The following is a 21,207-nucleotide window of genomic DNA, read 5'->3' on the forward strand; positions in this document are numbered from 1 at the left end:
GTATCTCCAAGTTTCTTTGCCCCACCATTGGCAGCTGTGCTTTCAGCAGTCAGAGCTCTAAACTCTGACCTTATTTCCTCCCCAAACCCCTCTCTCCTCCTTTTTAAGATGCTCCATTAAACCTACCTCTTTCACCTCTCCTGATGTCTCCTTATGTGGCTTGTTTTGTAACATGTTGTCTGATGTTCCTATGATGCGCCTTGATGCTACGTTATGGTGCTGCCTAACCAGCTGTTTATGCTTTTGTTAACCAAAGTCCCATATGCTAAGAGTGCACGGGGATGCTTTTGATATTTCCTGTTGGTAGAGGCATGGCAGTGACATGTTATGAGAGTTGCCTTCCACATTTTCATCATGACTGACTGACTGATTGTTGAGTGGTAAAGATCAGCATTTAACTGCATCTTATGTCTCTGTGAAGATGGGAGGGACCTTTAACTGTTGGGAAATTTCAAAGCCCTGGACTTTTGTTTCATAAAATAGTTAATCAATTTTATCCAACTTGGATGCTGTTTGCTTAGTGATTCATAGAAATGAACCACACACAAACAGGCTGTTCTGTCCTACTGTTTTATGCTTTACAAGTGTCTCCTGTTAGTAGGATCCAAGCCAGTTGGTGAAGCAAAAACTAAGACACAGAATCCTTCCTTATTGAGAGAGTTAATTGACATGTTCAGTCTGACAGCTCCCCTTCCACACAACCCAGTGCCCCAGCTATCCCCTATTTATATGTGCTCAAAGACGATTAATACCCATTGCCTGCTTCTCTTAATGTCTTGTCAAATTATTTTGATAAACTTTTCACCCTACTCTGTCCTGTCCCCAACTCTGTCCCTTCTCTATTTCAATAACCTTCCTAGTTGCCCATTCTTTTGTTCATGCCAAAACCCCTTGCACATTAAGCTTTTGACTCAAAGCAAAACTGTAGCACATTTTACTTAGTGGGTTGTTGAATCAGAATAAGGGAATGTTCTGTTCGACACAGGGACGATGGCTGACTGAGGATCTTGGATGACCTCTTTGTGCAGTTTTCTCTTCTAACTGTATCGTTTACTGAACACTTGTTTCGGACTCTGTTTGGAATTGGGCCTCGACTATGCACGCCCTTAAACGGATTTAAAAACCATGTTGCACAGCATTGCAGCACAAATGGGATTCCTCTGAACATGTCTGGCTCATCTCACAAATATGTAAGAGCATCATCAGGCACTCTTTGAAATGCACCTTATTTAAAGTATTGCCATCTTTAAATACCAAATACATTTTAAAAGAGTGTGACTGTGCTCAATTCCTGTCACCACTCCCATTATGGTGAGGTCTTGTGGCACAGTGGGTAGGGTCCATATCTCTGAGTCACAAGCCCAGGGTTCAAGTCCCATCCCAGGACTTGGCAGCCGAAGGTGCAATCATAACGTAGCCAAACAGGTTGATTATCAACCTGCAAATCTTTCCAACACATGCCAATGGCAGGCAGTAAGAGGGGGAGAGATTCCTGGTCAACCATGCAATGGAAAGAACATTGGAGCCACTACCATCACTCTCCATAGCCCCAGACTACAACATGCATGTAAAAAGTCCATATTGCCACAGCAACTTGGCCTCCCTGAGTGAACTGTAACACACCACCACCATTCCAATTATAAATTCCTACATCCTTATTTATAATAGAAATTGCCCACAGAAGTATATTGCAATGTAATTATTCCCCCTCCTTACTGGAGATACTGTACTGGCAGGAAGGTGAAATTGTAACATGGTAAGTTTACATGGACAGTTTCCAATATAAACGGGGACTTAGCAATTTATTAGGGAAATATAAAAATAAGAATCTAGTGTATGATTTTAAAATGGAGATTGAATTCCATCTGCACCCCTTGGTCCAATTTTCTTTCTTGCCCTCTTGACCTAAGACCACACCTGGTCTCTATACTTTACAGCGCCATGGGCGTAATGCATTTACATTACCTCTCCCCCCACTCCACCCCGAACCAGCATCCTTACACTTCTGAATCCTTCATCTACATCATCTTCACCTTGAAAGCAATTCCTCGCATGCTCTCCTCACTGGCTTCCGCCCCTTACAGATTTCAACTATTCCAGGACTTTGGTTTCCATGCACATTCCCCACCCATCCATGATCCTGTTCCTTCCCAACCTCATTGGTTGCACCAACAAATTTTCTTCATCATGGACTTGCCTCGTTTGCCTCCAGTTAGGAATTCTTTTCCAACAATGTAACCCAGCTCCATTCCTCTTATTTATTTGCGCCCTCTGTGTTGCTGGATTGACCTTGTGCCTTGCCCTTTCAAACTCTTTGCCTTACTAACTTCCTCCCTGTGAAATCTTCTTCCAAACCTGCTTCTCACCACAACTGTGGCCTCGCCTTCTAAATTCCTTTTGCAGAAGAAGTGCACATCAAGCATCATTCATTGTTTTGCGTTGTACACGAGGAGCACCATATTTTGTCTTTGTCATCTTCAGCAATGACTGAGGGCTAAAAAGGATTGCTAGCAATTTATTGTCTCTGCTCTCCCCTTTCCGTGCCCCTCTCTGTGGCTCTCACACTCTGTCTCTCTGACTCTTCCCTTCACCCCCACCTTTCTTGTGTGCGTGGATCTTGACTAAGCCTATTTAGCCTGAGACCTGAATGCTGCTGCTTTTTATTCTTCAATTATAAAACATTTTCCTCTTTGGGCTCCATATTAACCCTGGCATGAATGGCCAGCACTGTGTGAGGTGGAGCCACACCACAGGTGAACAGTAGTGTCTCATTCAACAGTACTTACTGAGTTTTCTAATGTAGAAAGTAACTGGCCAATCCCCAAAGCCCTTCCCTATGACCAAGCTTTCATCTGTTCTCCTCTCCCCTTCTCCCCCTTTTTTTCCCCTCCTATTTAATGTCCACCTTTTTGTAGCGCTCCCTGAGCTTGGCTATTGGCTCCTGGAGCATTGACAGCCCCCTGTGACCCAATTAACCATCGTGGAATCCTTGTCGGCAAACATCAGCAATTGTCATAAAATTCCAAAATAAATGTCTGAAGAAAACCAGATATACATGAAATGGACTTCCGCTTTTGTCCTGGACATTGTGAATAACTGTGTGAACGTCATGGATGTTGGAAAAGACTGAATAGGGCTTGGCATTGCGATGGCCCATATGCTTCTGGGGGAGCAAAAAGCCTATATTTTATGTGGGGTAGTGGTCCCTTTTAAGAACTAGAATCTGATTTCTGGTTAAAAAAGGATAGCTGGGTTCCAGTAAATGATCATGGGGCCAGGTTGCCTTGGAGATGAAGAATAGGGGGTGAAAAAGGGTCAAAAAGTTAATTATAGGGGCCAGTAGGTTCCTAGGGGTGGTCCTCGGTTCAAGCAGTTCAGTTTTAGATTTCAGGAGAAGCTGGAGTGAAGGAAACATCTCTTCCAGCAGGATTCAGTTCAAATTCCGGTTTTGGCAAAAAGAATTAAAACTCTTGTTAATTGGCTATGTATTAACAGTGAGTTGAATTTCTCATATAGCCAAGCTAAGGGGAGAGAGAAAGAGAATTTTAGATGCAGAACTCCATAGTTAAAAAAAACATTAGAACCAGAAGAGTTCTGATCCGAGGTGGCTACACTTAAGCTGCCTGAGCCATCTACGTCGATTAAGGACTTTGCAAACTTGGAACAATTGGAGGAGGTTTGAAGGGACAACCAATCCGGAAGTAAACAGAAGGCCCAAGAAATCCCAGCCCACACGTGAATTGTTGACACAGTACCCAGACCAAGTGGTTAGTCTTCCAAGTTTTGATAAGTATCTGACTTGAGGGTTTTAGGGCGTAAGTCTTAATGGGTGTAAAGGAAAGTGGAGTTAAGACATTTGATTTCGAGTATAAGTAATTGTGTTCATTGTATTTTTATTACCCTTAATGGAACTGGCTATTTAAGGTAGTGTAATTATTATAGTTCATGTTTGTTGATTTTTGTGTAGTAAAATTCTTTTGTTTAAACTGTGAACCTTGTGACTTCATTCTTTTAGTAAATACCTGGATCTTTTGGGTCCTAGAAACTAAATTAAAAACGTTATTTGTCTCTACTGAGGTCACCATAGCATTCATATGTCCAATCCCCCCATGGTTGAACAGCTTGCCAGGCAGTAAATGTCTAGGCTCACATATGTAGAATGGCCACTTGAGTAAGGTACTGCAAGGGCTGCTGTAACCTGCAAGAAGTAACTTCAGTTTAAGAGACGAGGGGACAAAGAACTAATCCCACACTTTGAAGTAGGGGTGGACGCGAGGAGGGCAAACTAGTTATCCTATCATTGACTGGGACTGTTATCTGAGAGAGTCAAAATTCACCAAGTTTGATCCTGAAGTAAAAGAACAAAGACTGTATTAAGAAGGTTCCAGAGGCTTTCCATGAGCTGGCCTCTACATTGTACCCGTGCCAGTGAACACACACACAACCATACAGTGCTTGATGTCAGTTCTTTTGATGCTGTTTATGTGTCAGATGTTCATTAGCTGACTGCAGTCTCTCTCCAGTGACTTCTCAGTAATTCCTCTCGGTCCCTGAAGTGATCTGAAAAGAGTCTGTGTGGACCTAATTCTTATTCACCGATTGAAGTAAGGGCATGATGTTGCTCAAGTGTTAGGTGGGCTTTGGGGTGAACTGCGGCGAGGGGTAAGTACTGGACACTGGCTGATAGCAGGAAGCGTACGTCTCGAACACTTCGCATGGCCTTGCAACCTAGCCCAGTTTCCTGCAAGAAAGAAAGACTTGCTTTTATATAATGCCTTTCATGTCACCAGGACGTCCCCAAGCACTTTGCCGCCAGTGAATTACTGTTACGGCCACTGTTGTGATGTAGGAAACGTGGCAGAAATGGGATGATAGCCAGGTAATCTGTTTTTAATCATGTTGACTGATTGATAAATATTAGCCTGGACATTGGGGAAAACTCTCAGCGCTTTATTGAATGGTGTCATGGGATCTTTTACATGCACCTGAGAGGGAAGATGGGAGCCTCGTTTTAATCTCCCCACCAAGAGGCAGCATCTCCAAAGGTGCAGTTCTTCCTTGGCACAAAAGTCTCAGCCTACGTGACATGCTGAAGTGTCTTGAAGGCACAACCTTCTAACACAGGGGAGAGTTGCTAGCACTGAACAGCGAACAACCTAGCTAAAAATTGGCGGAAAAAAAATTAAAGTCAAACTTGTATCATCCTCAAATTATTTCCAATCAATGTTTTATAAAAATGAGTCTTTGGGACAATTATGTTGCTGCTTTGCCCAGTGGCTGAACTCCTTGTTAAGGCATTATTATTTATTCTTTCATGGGGTGTGGGCATTGCAGACCAGGTCAGCATTTGTTGCCCATCCCTAATTGCCCTTGAACTGAGTGGCTTGCCACACCATTTCGGGGGACAGTTAAGAGTCAACCACATTGCTGTGGGTCTGGAGTCACGTGTAGGCTAGACCAGGTGAGGACAGCAGATTTCCTTCCCTGAAGGGCATTAGTGAACCAGATCGGTATTGGAGCTCTTGGTTTCATTTCACTTGGAGGTTATTTGGGGAAAAACTTAAAACAAACAGATTTCACCTGTTGTGCATTTGCTTAAAATGACAAATGAATGAGATAGGGTAGGTACAGAGAAACTATTTCCTCTGGTAGGGAAACCAGAACAAGGGGACACAATTTTAAAATTAGAACCAGGTCAGTTAGGAGTGAACTCAGAATTTTCTCTCACAAAGATTAGTGGAAATCTGGAAATCTCTTCCCCCAAAAGTTTGTAGATGCTGGGGTTCAATTTAAATTTTCAAGAAAGCAATCGATAGATTTAGATTTTTCTAGGGTAAGGGTATGAAGGGATATGGAGCAAAGGAAGGCAAATGGAGTTGAGGTACAGATCAGCCATTTTAAAATTTATTCTTTCATGGCGTGTGGGCGTCACTGGCAAGGCCAGAATTTGTTGCCCATCCTTAATTGCCCTTGAACTGAGTGGCTTGCTAGGCCATTTCAGAGGGCAGTTAAGAGTCAGCCACATTGCTCAGGGTGTGGAGTCACGTGTAGGCCAGACGGGCAAGGATGGTAGATTTCCTTCCCTAAAGGACGTTAGTGAGCCAGATGGGTTTTTGCAACAATCGACCGTGGTTTCGTGGTTACCATTACTGAGACTGGCAGAACAAACTCGAGGGGCTGACTGGCCTACTGCTATTACGACGTACACTACACACTTCCATTGGTTTATTAGCTCTTTTCTCTCCAGTCCCCGGATAACTCGATTGTTAACCAGACTGCTTTCTGTGGAATTAAACCTTGTGGATATGGCCTGTGCCTTTCAGCTCACCTGAGCTGGGACACTAGTTGAGTCGCTACAATTAACTGCAACATTGGTTGCGGGGGTGGCGGGCAGCGGGGAGAAAAAGACAGCCTGGGTTCCTATTCCTAATTACTCTCCAGTACATTACTGCTGCGAAGTAGTGAATCCAGTTGGAGGGGGGGATAAATCTACAGGATCAATAGTTGTATTAAAATTATACTCCTTAGTTTGAACAGCAGCATCTCAACATCTGTTGCTGCTGGGATGGCCTTCCCTCCAAGACCATTCTTTTGCTTTCATATGGCTGAAAAAGTAGACATGTTGCCGAAGCCTTTCATCTTGCACACAACTGGACAGATGCTAGAATGCCAAATTTCAAAGAGAGCAACAATTTTTACTGCATGAGAAAAGGGTGCTGATTGGTTGACACATCAATTCTGGTCGCGGCATTGCCATGGAGAATGCACCAGGGAACTATTGTTCCCCATGCGTTTGTTTAATCCAAAAAAGGTGCAATGCCTGTACATGTTCTTTTTACCTGCAAAGGACAGGTCCCTGTGTATGAATATATGTAGCCTCTAGCAAGCGTAAGTGAGCCACATTGCGAGCCCCTCTGATAATCTTAAATTGGTTGTTAGTGTAATTCCTTGGCTTTTTTTGCACTCGGAAGCAAGAGAAGAGGGACCAGCATCAAATTCCACATTTGCTAATTTTTGACTCTCAATGCACCCTGCCAGGAGGCCAAAATGATGTGCAGCAGGACGTTGCCTCAGGGGTAAGGGCGGATGGCAGAGAGTACTCTCAGGGTCATAGATAGTGAAGGTAGTCTGCTCGGACTCGCATGTGAAAGGGGATGGGGGAGGGGGGGGCGGGTGTTGGGGGGTGTAGTCTGTGAGATACACAGTGAAGCAGCAGTGGTTTGCAAGTAGCCCTGGCTGTGTTCTGAATGTAAAGACTCATACATCAAAGTATTTCACACCCAAGCTTGATTTTGTATGAACTCTCTTACCTGGCTGGAGAAATTTTTATTTGTCTCCCTAATGCCTCACCGAGGACCAGCGTTTGAGTTTTGCAAAATTGGCAGATAGTAGTCACAGTCTGTCATCAAGAAGCTGCATCAAATGCTGAAACTGAGTATCTCTTCAGTCTTAAATGCTGATTTGGAGCCAACAGTGAAATTTGACATTTAGTACCAGCCAAACACACAGTAAGAGGGAGTAATTTGGATTATAAAAATGTCCCTTCCTTCCCTTAATTGCTTTCTAATAAAATTCCAGTGTAAATTGTGACTCTGGTATTGGAGTGGAGTTGGACAATGTACTCCACAAGCAAATTTGTTTATCCCATTGTTACCACATTGCTTCTGTGTCCTTGGACATGAGCCATCCCTAACTGAGCAGGCAACCTGCTTGCAGGCCGTTGCCAACAGAACTACTTGTAATAACGATGTTTTTCTGTTCCATTTCCATATTCTGGGGACAAAAATCTGAATACCTAACAGATTCTGTCACCTGATGTCACAGCCGGTGCATGGGAGCACCATCACCTCCAAGTTCCCCTCCTGAGGCGCAAACCATCCCAGCTTGGACATATATCACTGTTACTTTATGGTTCTTGAGCCCTGGAACTCCCGAGCCAGCGTGGAGCATTTCACCACACAGACTGCAGCAGTTCAAGAAGAGCCACCACCATCTTCTCAAGGGCAGCTCGGGATGGGCAATAAATGCCAGCCTTGCCAGCACCGCCCTTATCCCAAAGAATGAAAAGCAAAACGCCCAGGATCAAAAACGTGAGGCGAAAGTGGTTATGTGGTACAGTCACATTGATGGACCCAATTTGTTTTGCTCTCTACCTCTGTAACATCCTCCAGCCCTATAACCCTCTGTGCTCCTCCAGTTCTGGTCCCTTGTGCATCTCTGACTTTCTTTGACCGACTATTGGCAGCTGTGCCTTCAGCTGCCAAGGCCCTGAGCTCTAGAATTCCCTCCCTCAACCTCTACATCTCTCAAACTCCTTTCTTGAGACACTCCTTGAAACCTACCTCTGGTCAAGCCAGTTCTGAAATCTCCATTTTTGGCTCGGTGTCAAATTTTATTCAGTAACGCTTCTAAGAAGCGCCTTCGGGTGCTTTAGCATATTAGTGACACTATATAAATGCAAGTTGTTGTTTAAAGCTTTTTTTTTTCTCTTTAGTCTTGACATTTACCTCAGCTTTGGCTTAGCTGTGAATAAGCAGAACCAGGTCAGTCTAATCACTAAAATCTGATGCAGCTTCCAAAAAAAAGGACCTTTTTCCAAAGAAACTGCCGGTAGTTAAGGGAAGGAAAGAGAATGAGTAGGATTGGATGCCTCATGATAAAGGTAAAAACACTGTTGATCTCAGACAGCCTAATCAGAGCTGGGACGCTGAGCATCTTCCGTTATGTGGTGGAGGATGTGATGTGCAGCCACATCCTAATTGGATCAGTTATGGTGTTTGCATTCCACCATTCTCACAATTCTGCAAGCAGTGCCTGGTTGGTCCAGTACACGTCTCTCCATTTGCTGCTGGCTAACTTATCGAAGGGAAAACTTAATCCTGAAAAAGCTCTTTATAATCAGTGCAGCTGTAGCTGGAGTCACAAGTTGAGGTGGGCAGCAGCTTCAGGTTCGGAGCAGTTTGCTTCTGCCAGATTTATGCCACGTATCGGTTTTGTTGATGGATGTGTGGCGGGGAGGGAAGGGCAAGTACGATTATTGTAGGCAACTGCAGATTTTATTTTTACACGGCAGCACTACTGGATACACAAACTGGCAGGTACACAGAGCAGAAACTCCTGGCTAATCTGCAACTTGTTGCTCAGCTCGACTTCAATTTACCTTTTATATTTGGTGATTTTCTCTTTATAAAAAAAAAACCACTGTGCATTTTGGAAGTGACTTGCGAATAGGGTGGGAGGGTTTTGGGGATCCGTGTGGTGCCTATTCTTCGTAATGTTTGCAAATAAAATTGTATTTAAAAAAAAACTTGGCAGAAAGCAGCTTTGTTTAGGTGTACCTGAACTTTTGCAGGTAGGCTTCCAAGAGCGATTCCAGGTTCTTTTCTAAAATTATTTTCTGTTCTATCGTCAGTTTGTTCCAAGGTGCCCACGTTGACCTGCTTTGTGAATACATTTTGTTGGAATGATATTTTAATAACAGACACCCAGCTCCAAAAGATTACAAGGCTGAAGCATTCTGCTCCGCACAACAGATTAGTGGGTTATTTATCTCCTTGCTGTTCGTTCAAAATAGTCGCTGCGTTTTCTGGATCACAACAATGATGACACTTCATTGGCTATAAAGCACTTTGGGATATTCTGAGGTTGAGTAAGGCACCACTTAAATGCAAGTTCGTTCTTTCTTACAGTTAGTCCCTTGCAACAAAGAGTTGCAGCTTGGGCCAAAGGGCTGCTGTCACCTGTAGCCCAGAATAAATGAGCATCCTTTTTCTCTATTCGTTCATGGGACGTGGGCGTTGCTGGCTAGGCCAGCGTTTATTGCCCATCCCTCTTGTTTAGAGGGCATTTAAAAGTCAACCACATTGCTGTGGGTCTGGAGTCATGTGTAGGCCAGACCGGGTAAGGACGGCAGATTTCCTTCCCTAAAGGACATTAGTGAACCAGATGGGTTTTTACAACAATCAGCAATGGGCTTCATGGTTGTCATTAGACTTTTAATTCCCAGATTTTTATTGAATTCAAACCTCACCAATCTGCCGTGGTAGGATTCGAGCCCGCGTCCCCAGAGCATTACCCTGGGTCTCTGGATCTGAAGGGAAGGGTGATGATTAGTAGAGAAACACAGGAACAAGAATGTTAATTGTGATTCAAAGGAATGAGATTCCTCTAGTATAATATGTACAGTGCAATTTTTAAAATCCATTTGCATATGATTCAAACTGATTGAATATCAAATCAGAGAATGGATCCGGACCCCTCAAATCGGGCTTCGATCGACAGGTGCACTATTAGCTCTTCATCTCTTACTGATTGTATATTATTGTCAGATAGCTGTTACTATTTTATTTGTTCTCGGGACAAGTATGCCACTGGCAAGGACGCACGGTATTTATTACCTGTCCTCAGTTGCTCTGAAAGTAAGACTGAGTGCCTTTTTAGGTATCTTCATAGGGCATTGAAGGTGAGCCATGTAGCATGGACTAGGTCTGTATTCCCGATCTCTGCATCGCTAGTTCAATGGCACAACTGCTATACTGCCATGTCCTGTTCCGTGTGGTTTCTGCCAATCACAAATAGTTCTGGTGATAATTTGTTTACCAAAGGAGCAGTCATTAATTGATTCATAACTTGACAAGAGCGCTGGGTAATTTTATGAAACATTTTACATTATTTTCAGTTTTAATGGGCTGTCCACAGACCCATTTCAAAATACTCTTGGCTTTATATCAATAGTGGAATGACTGAAGAAACCCCAACAACTAGGAATGGTGGTGTTGATTGCCCTAGTTTATTGAATCATAGAATGATACTGCGCAGAAGGCGGCCATTTGACCCATTGTGCTCCTGCTGGCTCATTGAGAGAGCTATCCAATGAGTCCTCCTCCCCTGCTCTGTGCTTGCAACCCCACAAATGTCTCCTTTTCAAGTACGTGCCTAATCTAAAATGCAGGGGCACAGTCTCAGGATAAGGGGATGATCATTTAGGACAGAGATCAGGAGAAATTCCTTCACTCAAAGGGTTGTGAATCTTTGGAATTCTCTACCCCAGAGGGTTGTGGGTGCTCCATCGTTGAGTACATTTAAGGCTGGGATAGACAGATTTTTGGTGTCTCAGGGAATCGAGGGATGTGGGGAGCAGGCGGAAAATGGAGTTGAAGCCCAAGATCAACCATCATAAAAGCAAAATATTGCGGATGCTGGAGATCTGAAATAAGAACAGAAAATGCTGGAAAAACTCAGCCGCCTGGCAGCATCTGTGGGGAGAGAAACAGAGTTAACTTCTCGAGTCGGAATGACTCTTCTAGCACTTTCTGTTTTTAGCCCAAGGTCAACCATGATTGTTTTGAATGGCAGAACAGGCTTGTAGGGCCGTTTGGTCTATCCTTGCCCCTGTTTCTTGTGTTCTTGTATTCCCTACACCTTTCCTTGTTTGAAAAAGTGACTTCAATTAAGTGTAGCGTTAATGGTTAGGAGTAATGGTGAAAAACAGAGACTTTTCCATTTCACAGTTGCATCCAGTGTAAACTTTTGGGCTGCCTTATCGGGATGTACAGTTTTTCTGTTATTTACCTTCTGTGGGAAATAACACTGGTCAGTATAATGAGAGGCTGCATAGCTTCACAGAGGAATGCTTTGCTAGTCTTTCTAACTTCATCCAAGGAAACCCACAAACCAAAGTCACACCTGGTCACATTTCTTTTTATCTATTCATTCATAGGATGTGGGTGTCGCTGACTTGGTCAGCACTTATTGCCCAGTCCTAATCACCCTTGAGAAGGTGGTGGTGAGCTGCCACCTTGAACTATTGCAGTCCATGTGGTGTAGGTACACTCACAGTGCTGTTAAGGAGGGAGTTCCAGCATTTTGACCCAGCAACAGTGAAGGAGGGGTGATATATTTCCAAGTCAGGATGATGTGTGGCTTGGAGGGGATCTAGTAGGTAGTGGTGTTCCCATGTATCTGCTGCACTTATCCTTCTTGGTGGTGGAGGCCATGGGTTTGGAAGGTGCTGTCAAAGAAGCCTTGGTGAGTTGATGCACTGTATCTTGTGGATGGTACACACTGCTGCTACTGTGCATCAGTGGTGGAGGGAGTGAATGTTTAAGGTGGTGGATGGGATGCCAATCAAGTGGGTTGCTTTGTCCTGGATGGTGTCGAGCTTCTTGAGTGTTGTGGGAGCTGCACTCATCCAGGCAAGTGGGGATTATTCCATCACACTCCTGACTTGTGCCTTGTAGATGGTGGACAGGCTTTGGGGAGTCGGGAGGTGAGTTATCCGCCACAGAATTCCCAGCCTCTGACTTGCTCTTATAGCCACAGTGTTTTGCGAACACATTGTCACACTTAGCTTGATGTGTGCCTGCTTTCTGACCCAAAATAAGTGGCCACCACTCTGAATATTCTGCTTCTCAGATTTTTTCATCTGAATTTGCCCCATCTCAGGTCATCTGTTGCTGATGAAGCCCTCATTGATACTTCTATTACCTCGACCACTCCAACACATTCCTGGCTGGTATATAGCATTCTACCCACTGTAAACTTGAGGTCATTCAAAGCTCTGCTCTCCATATCTTAACTTGCACTAAATCCCATTCCCTATCACCCCCGTGCTCACTGATCTACATTGACACTTGATCAAACAGAATTCTCATCCTTGTTTTCAAATCCCTTCATGGCCTCACCTCTCTTTATCTCTGTAATCTCCTCCAGCCCCACAATCATTCAAATATCTGCGCTCCTCTAATCCTGGCCTCTTGTGCCTTCACAATTAAAATTGCTCCATCACTGGTGGAGGTGCCTCCAGTTGCCTAGGCTCCAATCTCTGGAATTCTCTCCCTACACCTCTCTACCTCACTTTCCTACATTAAGGCACTCCTTAAAACCTGCCTTTTTGACCAAGCTTTCAGTCACTTGACCTAATATCTCCTAATGTGACTTGGTGTCATGCTTTGTTTCATAATGCTCCCGTGAAGGGTCCTGGGGAGTTTCATTACGTTAAAGGTGCTATATGTTGTCATTGTGGCGCCGTTCATTATTATCAATAGACACTGCCATTGTTAACATGTGAATGCTGATGTTTCCTTGTCTAATGGGGGAGATAATCTTATAAAATTGCTGAGTGTAATTTCAAGCTTGCTGTTTCAAGTTAGGATTGTTATTCATCACCAATAGATTTATAAATCTTTGTGGTACAGAGTGCTTCCACAGTTCTTCATGTACTGAGTTGCTGACCCAATCCACTTAACTTTACAGCCAGTGATGGTGAATGAGACAGGAGAGATCAAGACAAGGAGTGGGAGCTGATTTTCAGGTTTCTGATCCAGAGCATCTTTCTACAACTTCTCTGCCAATCCCTACTTATGATCCCTTTCACCTCAATTGCCTGGCCACAGATCACTTGCATTGATATATTTGTTTATTCATTCACGGGATGTGGGCTTCGCTGGCGGGGCCAGCATTTATTGCCGATCCCTAATTGCCCCTTGAGAAGGTGGTGGTGGGCCACCTTCTTGAACCACTGCAGTCCCTGTAGTGTAGGTACACCCCACAGTGTTGTTACAGAGGGAGTTCCAGGATTTTGACCCAGCAACAGTGAAGGAACGGCGATATATTTCCAAGTCAGGATGGTGAGTGGCTTGGAGGGGAATTTCCAGGTTGTGGTGTTTCCATCTATCTGCTGCGCTAGTCCTTCTAGATGGTAGTGGACATAGGTTTGGAAGGTGTTGTCGAAGCAACCTTGATGAATTCCTTGTAGATGGTATGCACTGCTGCTAGCGTGCGTCGGTGGTGGAGGGAGTGAATGTTTGTGGATGGGGTGCCAATCAAGCAGGCTGCTTTGTCCTGGATGGTGTCAAACTTCTTGAGTGTTGTTGGAACTGCACTCATCCAGGCAAGTGGAGATTATCCCATCACACTCCTGACTTGTACCTTGTAGATGGTGGACATTTTTGGGGAGCCAGGAGGTGATCTACTCGTCGCACGAGTATTTATATAGTGCCTTTCACAGCCTCTGGACATCCTCAGGCACTTTTATAGCTAATTTTGTTCTGCTAAATGAAATGTTGGTTAAGCTACCATTCAATCCCCTATGCTGATAAAGAGCAAACATTCCAAGATGGTGTTGGGCTCTCAGTAACATGCTCATCAAAGCCATTTGCATGATTTTTGCTCATTTAGCTTGGACAGAATTGCCAACCAGCTTTTTTATTGGATTCATTTGTTATTTCAGTTAAACTGTGCAGTGGCACAGAGGTGCTTTGCCAATAGCAGCCAGAAGCAGAGCAGTCAACATTTGTTGATGAATTCCTCTACTTTTTAAATGTTTAATTTGCTCAACTATAAAGGCCAATGTCCACAAGGAGTGGAAGAAAGCTTCTCAGTGCCTTCAGATACATTAACACAGATGCATCAAATCCTTGAGCACGGCACCATGATAAATTGTTAAACTAACATCTCTAAAAATTTTCCTTCCACTCTGTAGGAATTAGACAGTCTTGACCTTTATGGTTGAGGAAATTAGGTGTATAAAAATAAAAGAATTCGCCAACAAATGTGGACTGTCTTGTAGGAAATGTGGCAGTCAACTTGTAAACAGCAAACGTCAATGAAATAATGATCAGATCATTGGTTATAATGAGATTGATTGATTGCGTGTAGTGGCAACTTTTACATCCACCTTAGGGGGCAGACTTGGTTTAATGTCTCATCTGAAAGGCAGCACCCACAACAGTGCAGCACTCCCATGGAGTGTCATCCTAGGTTATGCACTCAATTCTCTGTATGGAATTTGAACCTAAATCCGTTGACTGAGAAGTGACAGCTGAGCCATGGCGGGGGATGTGGAGTTCTTCCATCTCCTGCCTGAGACCACCGGATATTAGCCCCAGTCCAAGTAATTAGTTTCCCCAATTTGACAGGCTGTGGGGTTTAAATTATTTTCAGTGGTTTAACAATTTGTTATGGTAGTGCGCTCAGGAATTTGATGCATCTGTGTTAAGTGGCGCACTGAAAGCACTGAGAAGCTTTCCTCCCACTCTTTGTGGGCATTAGACAGTTTTGGCCTTTATAGCTGAGCAAATTCGACATTTAAAAAGTAGAGGAATCCACCAACAAATGTTGACTGCTCTGTTCCTGGCTGCTATTGGCAAAGCAACTCTGTGCCACTGAACATTTTAACTGAAATGATAAATGAATCCAAAAAAGCTGGTTGGCAATTCTGTCCAAGCTAAATTCATTCACTTGGAGCAAATATTATGTAAATGGCTTTGATGAGCGTGTTACTGAGCCCAACACCACCGTTTAGTGTTTGCTCTTTACCAGCATGGGGATTGAATAGTAACAACCAACATTTAACCCAACAGTTAGAATTTGTTATTGGTCTTGGCTGGGTCTTGTGCAAGCTCCAATCTTGCAGAAAATTGGAGTCCAATTAACACTTCCATTTATTATCACTTTCAATCATTATTTGTACTGAGGTGAGAAGGGCTTTCTGCCATTTTTTTTCAGCTGTGGCTCAGAGGGTAGCACTCTCGCCTCTGAATCAGGAGGTTGTGGGTTCAAGTCCCACTCCACAGCCCTGAGCAGAAAAACAAGGCCTACGCTCCAGTGCGGTACAATGGGTGCACTACACTGTCGGGGGTGGCATTTTTTGAATGAAATGTTAAACCACCTACCTCCTCAGGTGGACATAAAAGAGTCCATAGCACTATTTCCAACCAGAGCAGAGGAGACCTCGCTGGTGTACTGACCAATACTTATCCTTCAACTAAAAGATTATCTGGTTGTTAATCACATTGCTATTGTGAAACCTTGCTGTGCACAAAATTGGCTGCTGCATTCTTATATTAGAACAGTGATTATACCTCAAAATAATTCAGTAAAGCATTCTGGGAAGTCCTGAGGTCATGCAAGGTGCCGTAGAAATGTAAGATTTTCTTTCTTGATGCTATTGTTACTTGAGAGATCCTGCATAACACACAAACCCACCCAACAGAAAGCTGTCAAACCCTTCAATCTGAGATCCAACATTGGATTCCCTTGCTGAATTGAGGAGATGGGGCGAATGAAAAATAGCAAGGCTGGCGTGTGTGCACATTGTGAAATGATGCTCGGAGAACAAACTGTCATCACTGCAAAATGGTGATATGTTGAGATCTTGGAAAGTTTGGGTATTGCAGGAACCTTGAGCAATTTCAAGAAATGGGTAAAAGTGAAAGAGTTGCTGGTCATGAACGGTGAGAATCACCCAGCTAGTTGACCTACATATGGTAGATACAGAACAAAAAGAAATTGAAATCATCAATTCTTATCACTGAGCTGCAGTGTTTTTTTTTAATCAAGCATCCGTTTCATGCAGTCCGCTGCATGGAAGTTTGTGAAGATGGATGTGATTGTTTTTTAATATTTTGGGAATATGGTGGTATGGTGGTAAAGAAGGAAGAGTGTGCGTTTGTGTGACCACGTCCCCATGATTAATTAAACGTTGGGGAAGGTTAATAAGGACCGCTTTCTGTGGGAACTGAGAGATGAAAGGTAAAAATGCTAGATGTATGCATTTGTAATGAGAGGCTCTGGTGAAGTAGTTTTACAAGTAAATGGGTTGGGTTTTAAAATTTGCATTAGGTGATAGTAGGGATTTGACTTCTCAGCTGTTAAATTTCAAAGGAGACTGGTTAGATGTGACAAGGGACTTTTACAACTTACAAAGTTTCATAAGTAAACAAGGGAAGGTTACTAAATTTTATTTGACCCAAAAGTAGAGGTAATAGAAAAACCTGCAAGATTTTTATTTTTTGGAGAAGTTGAGTTCAAAGATGTACTTAGGACAATGGAATCCAAGAGGAAAGGGAGAAAAGGATATTTAAGGAAAGATGCTGAGTTGGTTGGCTATGTGGGGGAGTTGTCCTGAGACTAGATCTGTGCAGGGAGGAGGTATGAAAGTTGTGAATTTGAAGCAGCCATTTTCAAGCCAGAGAAATCTTTGCCTCATAAAGCAGCTTGATTTCTGAACTTTCTTGGATTTCCACAGCAGAATGAGAAGTCGTGTGGTCTACCTTTACTAAAGTGACAGCAGGTTTTGCCTTGGGTAATATTACTGGATTTTTATAGTTAAGAATCTATGAGGGAACTGTTGCCAAATTGTTTACTTATGTGTTCTGACCAAGTCAGTTTTCTGGGGGGGATGTTTTGTAAAACTGTTGTAACTGTATAACTTCAATCTTGTGTGCTTAAGTTTTTTTTCCTTCTTGTTAATAAATCTTTTAATTTTAAAATCCTAAAGGTGTTACTGGGATTCAGTGCTTCTGGGATCAGTAGTTTTTCCCTTTGTTTTCAAAATACAGAAAAAAAGGTCATGATAAGTAAGACAAGTTTCACTCTGGGATTTGCTCAGCAAATAACATCAGCTGTGGTCGCAACATGCTTCATTAGTTCACTTACTGTAATAAGATCAATGCTTTCCATGACTGAACATTATTTTGGATAAGCCTAATCTATTTTCTTTTTGATGTTGTCCTGCTTTAGGTGCACGACCGAGAATAGTGGTTCAGTACAGCATGGAGAACATGAATGTGGTCAAGTTTTCTCCAGAGAAGGTGAGGGTACTTATTTCAGTGGCGAGTCACAAAGAGTTAAGCACAATAGAAAGTCGATCTTGAATTTTATGAATTGTGAAAAAAGACATCAAGTAGGAGTAAGAGAGGGCAATCCAAGTGTAGAATGTAGTAATTGCTCAAGTTTTAATAACTTGGGAGTACTTTTCATTCAAATGATGATAGGAAGATCTTCTCAAAAGTTGGAATTGGGAATGAGAAAATGAGGGATTGTCCTATGCATACTTACGTGACTTGTGGAGGTGGGAGAAGGTCATCGGTAATTAAAACCTGGCATGGTTTGATTTTGTTAATCAGAATATTTTTGCATGTGTGATAGAATATTCATGTTACTGGACTAGTAATCCAGAGGCCTGGACTAATGATCTGGGGGCATGAGTTCAAATCCCACCATGGCAGCTGAGGAATTTAAATTCAATTAATAAAATAAAATCTGGAATAAAATACTAGTCATGCAGAAAGTGAATATTGCTGAAAAGAGAGACATTTTTCAGAAGCTTTTAATCTCGCACTCATCAAGTCAAACAAGGAGAAATTTCAAAGGATCGCAACAATTTTCTCCGCACAATTTTTGTGATCATTTGAAATTTTGCATTCTTGTATTTGTCCTGATGAGTGCAAGACAGAAAGCTTCACCAACATGTCTCTCTTTTCAGCAACAAAAGAGCTAGCATTAGTCATGGTGACAATGAATAATACAAGATTGCCTTTAAAAACAATCTGATTCACTAATATCCTTCAGGGAAGGTCTGCCCTGCTGACCTGGTCTGGCCTATATGCGACTCCAGATCCACATGTGGTTGACTCTTAACTGCCATCCGATATGACATAGCAAACTTACTTGGTTGTACTTAAGAAGGTGGCTCACCATCACCTCCTTAATGATAATTAAAGATGTGCACAAAGGCTGCCCATTCTAGCAACATCCACATCCAGTGAATGCTAGAAAAGAAATTAAGAGTTGCCTTTCAAGGCAGACTTGACTATTTTAATTGTACCTCCCTCTGAGTTGCCAGGGCAGATATCAGCACCACATGTACCCCCTCAATCAGGCCTTTAAGGACCTTTAAGACCACATAGTCCCTGGCTATGAAATGACATCTGAATGAGGCCATTGAAAAGTCAGTAGCTTTCCTGGTGAGACCCATTTGCAGATTGGGAGCTGCTTTTTAAAGCTCTGTACTTGGATCAAAGAAAACCAACATGCACCAACTCTCTTTTTAAATCATTCGAACTGCAACAGATTCCGAACTTCAGTAGATTTGCATTTAACTAGAAGCACTGAGACATTATCTCGGGAACTGGTATGAAGATGATAATGCGAGGGTTTAAGGGAGCTGAATTGCTCTTTGGTGGTTCAGCTTCTGCATTCTGGAGCAATTAAATCCTTGATTTTTAAAGGATACTGATGCCAAAACTCTTGTCTTTTGAGAACTATTGCATAATCTTCCATTGACATGATTTACAATCTTCAAGGACCAAAATGGAGATGTCGCAGGTGAGCACCATTCCACTGATCTCAAGAACACATCAAAACTGCCCCGAGTCGGGCAACTAAGAAACAAGAAGTACCAGGAGAGTACACCAAGCTCAGAAGACAAACAACAAGGTGCCAATGCATCGTTACCATTGGTGGACGCCAGCGATGTCAGAGTCCAAGTGGCTCCAATGGTAGGCAACCTGAACCTTACATTTGTTGTTTGGCATCCAGCCAACTTATATAAGTGTGTGTGTTTATTTATTTACCATGCCAGACAAGTGACAGGCAATGACCAGTTCCAGAAATGTCCCTTTGCCATTAAACGGCATTAACGTCACTGAATCACCCATGATCTGCATCGGAGGGGTCACTGTTGACCAGAAACTTAATTAGACCAGCCGTATAAATATTGTGGCTTCAAGAACAGGTCAGAAGCTAGGAATTCTGCACGGAGTAACCCACCTCCCGACTCCACAAAGCCTGTCCACCATTTACAAGGCACAAGCCAAGAATGTAATGGAATATTCTCCACTTGCCTGGCTGAGTGGAGCTCCAACAACACTCGAGAAGTTCGGCACCATCCAGAACAAAGCAGCTCGTTTGATCAGCACCCCATCCACCACCTTAAACATTCGCTACCTGCTCCAAGGCTGCATCTACAAGATGCACTGCGGCAGCTCATCAAGGTTTCTTCGACAGCACCTTCCAAACCCGCAACCTCTACCGCATAGAAGAGCAAGGGCAGTGGGCGCATGGGAACACCACCACTGCAAGTTCCCCTCCAAGTTACACACCATCCTGAGTTAGATGCCATCCTGAGTTAGAAATGGGAATTGTCATTCCTTCATCATTGCTGGGTCAGTGATGGTCACATCCCATGAACAAATAAGAAAGATATCAGCACACTGGTTGAGCCACATTTATCACTCATGCCTGGTTGCCCTGAGAATATAGTGGTGAACATTGCCATAGCAATTACCTTTGAAGCCAGATAGCTTGCGAGAGAGCACGGAATAAACCCAAGACTTTTCTAAGTTGTTCTTGGGACGCACATGATTCTGGCATGGCTGTATTCATTGCCCATTTCTTGTTGCCCACATGGTGGCCCTTCTCCTTAAATTGCTGCGGTCCTCGTGGCAATGGTGCATCTACAATGGTGTTGAGTGTGGAATTGCAGGATTCTGACCCAGCAACAATGAAGATTGGGGTGGAAGGGAGGGAGGGACATGCCCAAATTGGGATGGTGTGCCACTTAAAAGGGGTCCTTGGAAGTGCTGGCATTCCTCAACTTTACTGCTCTTGTCTTTCTGAATGATGGAGGTTGCAGGCGAGGGAGTTGCTGTCAAAGTAACCTTGGTGAGTCGGTGAAATACATTCTGTTGATGACCTCTACTGCAGCTGCAGTGTGCCATTGGTGGATATTAAGTGCAATGCAGAGGCAGTTCTTGAGCGTTGTGGTTTCACACATCCAGGCTAGTGTTCCATCACGCTCCTTGTGAACCTTGTAGGTGGTGGGGAGGCTTTGCAGGGCCCGGAGATGAGCCGCTTAACTTGGTAATTATGGGCTTGGAGCCCCAAGTATGCCTGACAAGGCCGTTGGTTGCACTTTGCCTTCCCTGAATGGCATTTGTGAAGCAACTGCATTTTTACGACAGGTTGGGTACTTTGTTCCAATACCAGCCCACAAATTATCAGATTTATTTAATTCATTTTCAAATTTGAGGGGAGATAGTAGCGTAGTGGTAATGTCACTGAACTAGTAATCCAGAGGCCCAGGCTAGTGCTTTGGGGACATGGGTTCAAATCCCAGCACGGCAGCTGGTGGAATTTAAATTCAATTCATTAAATCCGGAATTGAAAACTAGTCTCGGTAATGGTGACCGTGAAACTATCCTTCATTGCCATTAAAATTCATCTGGTTCGCTAATGTCCTTTTTAGAGAAGGAAATCTGCCATCCTTACCCGACCTGGCCTACATGTGACTGCAGATCCACAATGCTCAGCACCAAGCCACTCAGTTCAAGGGCAGTTAGAGATGGGGCAACAAATGCTGGCTTTGCTAGCGACTCCCACATGGCATGGAAGAGAAAAAGAAAAAAAATTGTCATGGGGAAA

The 21,207-nt window shown here is 43.3% G+C and overlaps 1 protein-coding gene across 1 annotated transcript in view; it reads left to right on the forward strand.

Annotated features, from left to right (window-relative positions):
* The window catches only part of gpsm1b (G protein signaling modulator 1b), a 247,444-nt gene that overhangs the window by 202,794 nt on the left and 23,443 nt on the right, over nt 1–21,207 (forward strand). Inside the window, exons 11-12 of the mRNA XM_078550101.1 lie at nt 17,524–17,594; nt 19,089–19,283. Of these exons, the coding sequence (XP_078406227.1) occupies nt 17,524–17,594; nt 19,089–19,283 (266 nt within the window). The remainder of the gene's footprint in view (nt 1–17,523; nt 17,595–19,088; nt 19,284–21,207) is intronic.

Source organism: Cetorhinus maximus, chromosome 10 (assembly GCF_964194155.1).
Source record: "Cetorhinus maximus chromosome 10, sCetMax3.hap1.1, whole genome shotgun sequence".
NCBI lineage: Eukaryota > Metazoa > Chordata > Chondrichthyes > Lamniformes > Cetorhinidae > Cetorhinus > Cetorhinus maximus.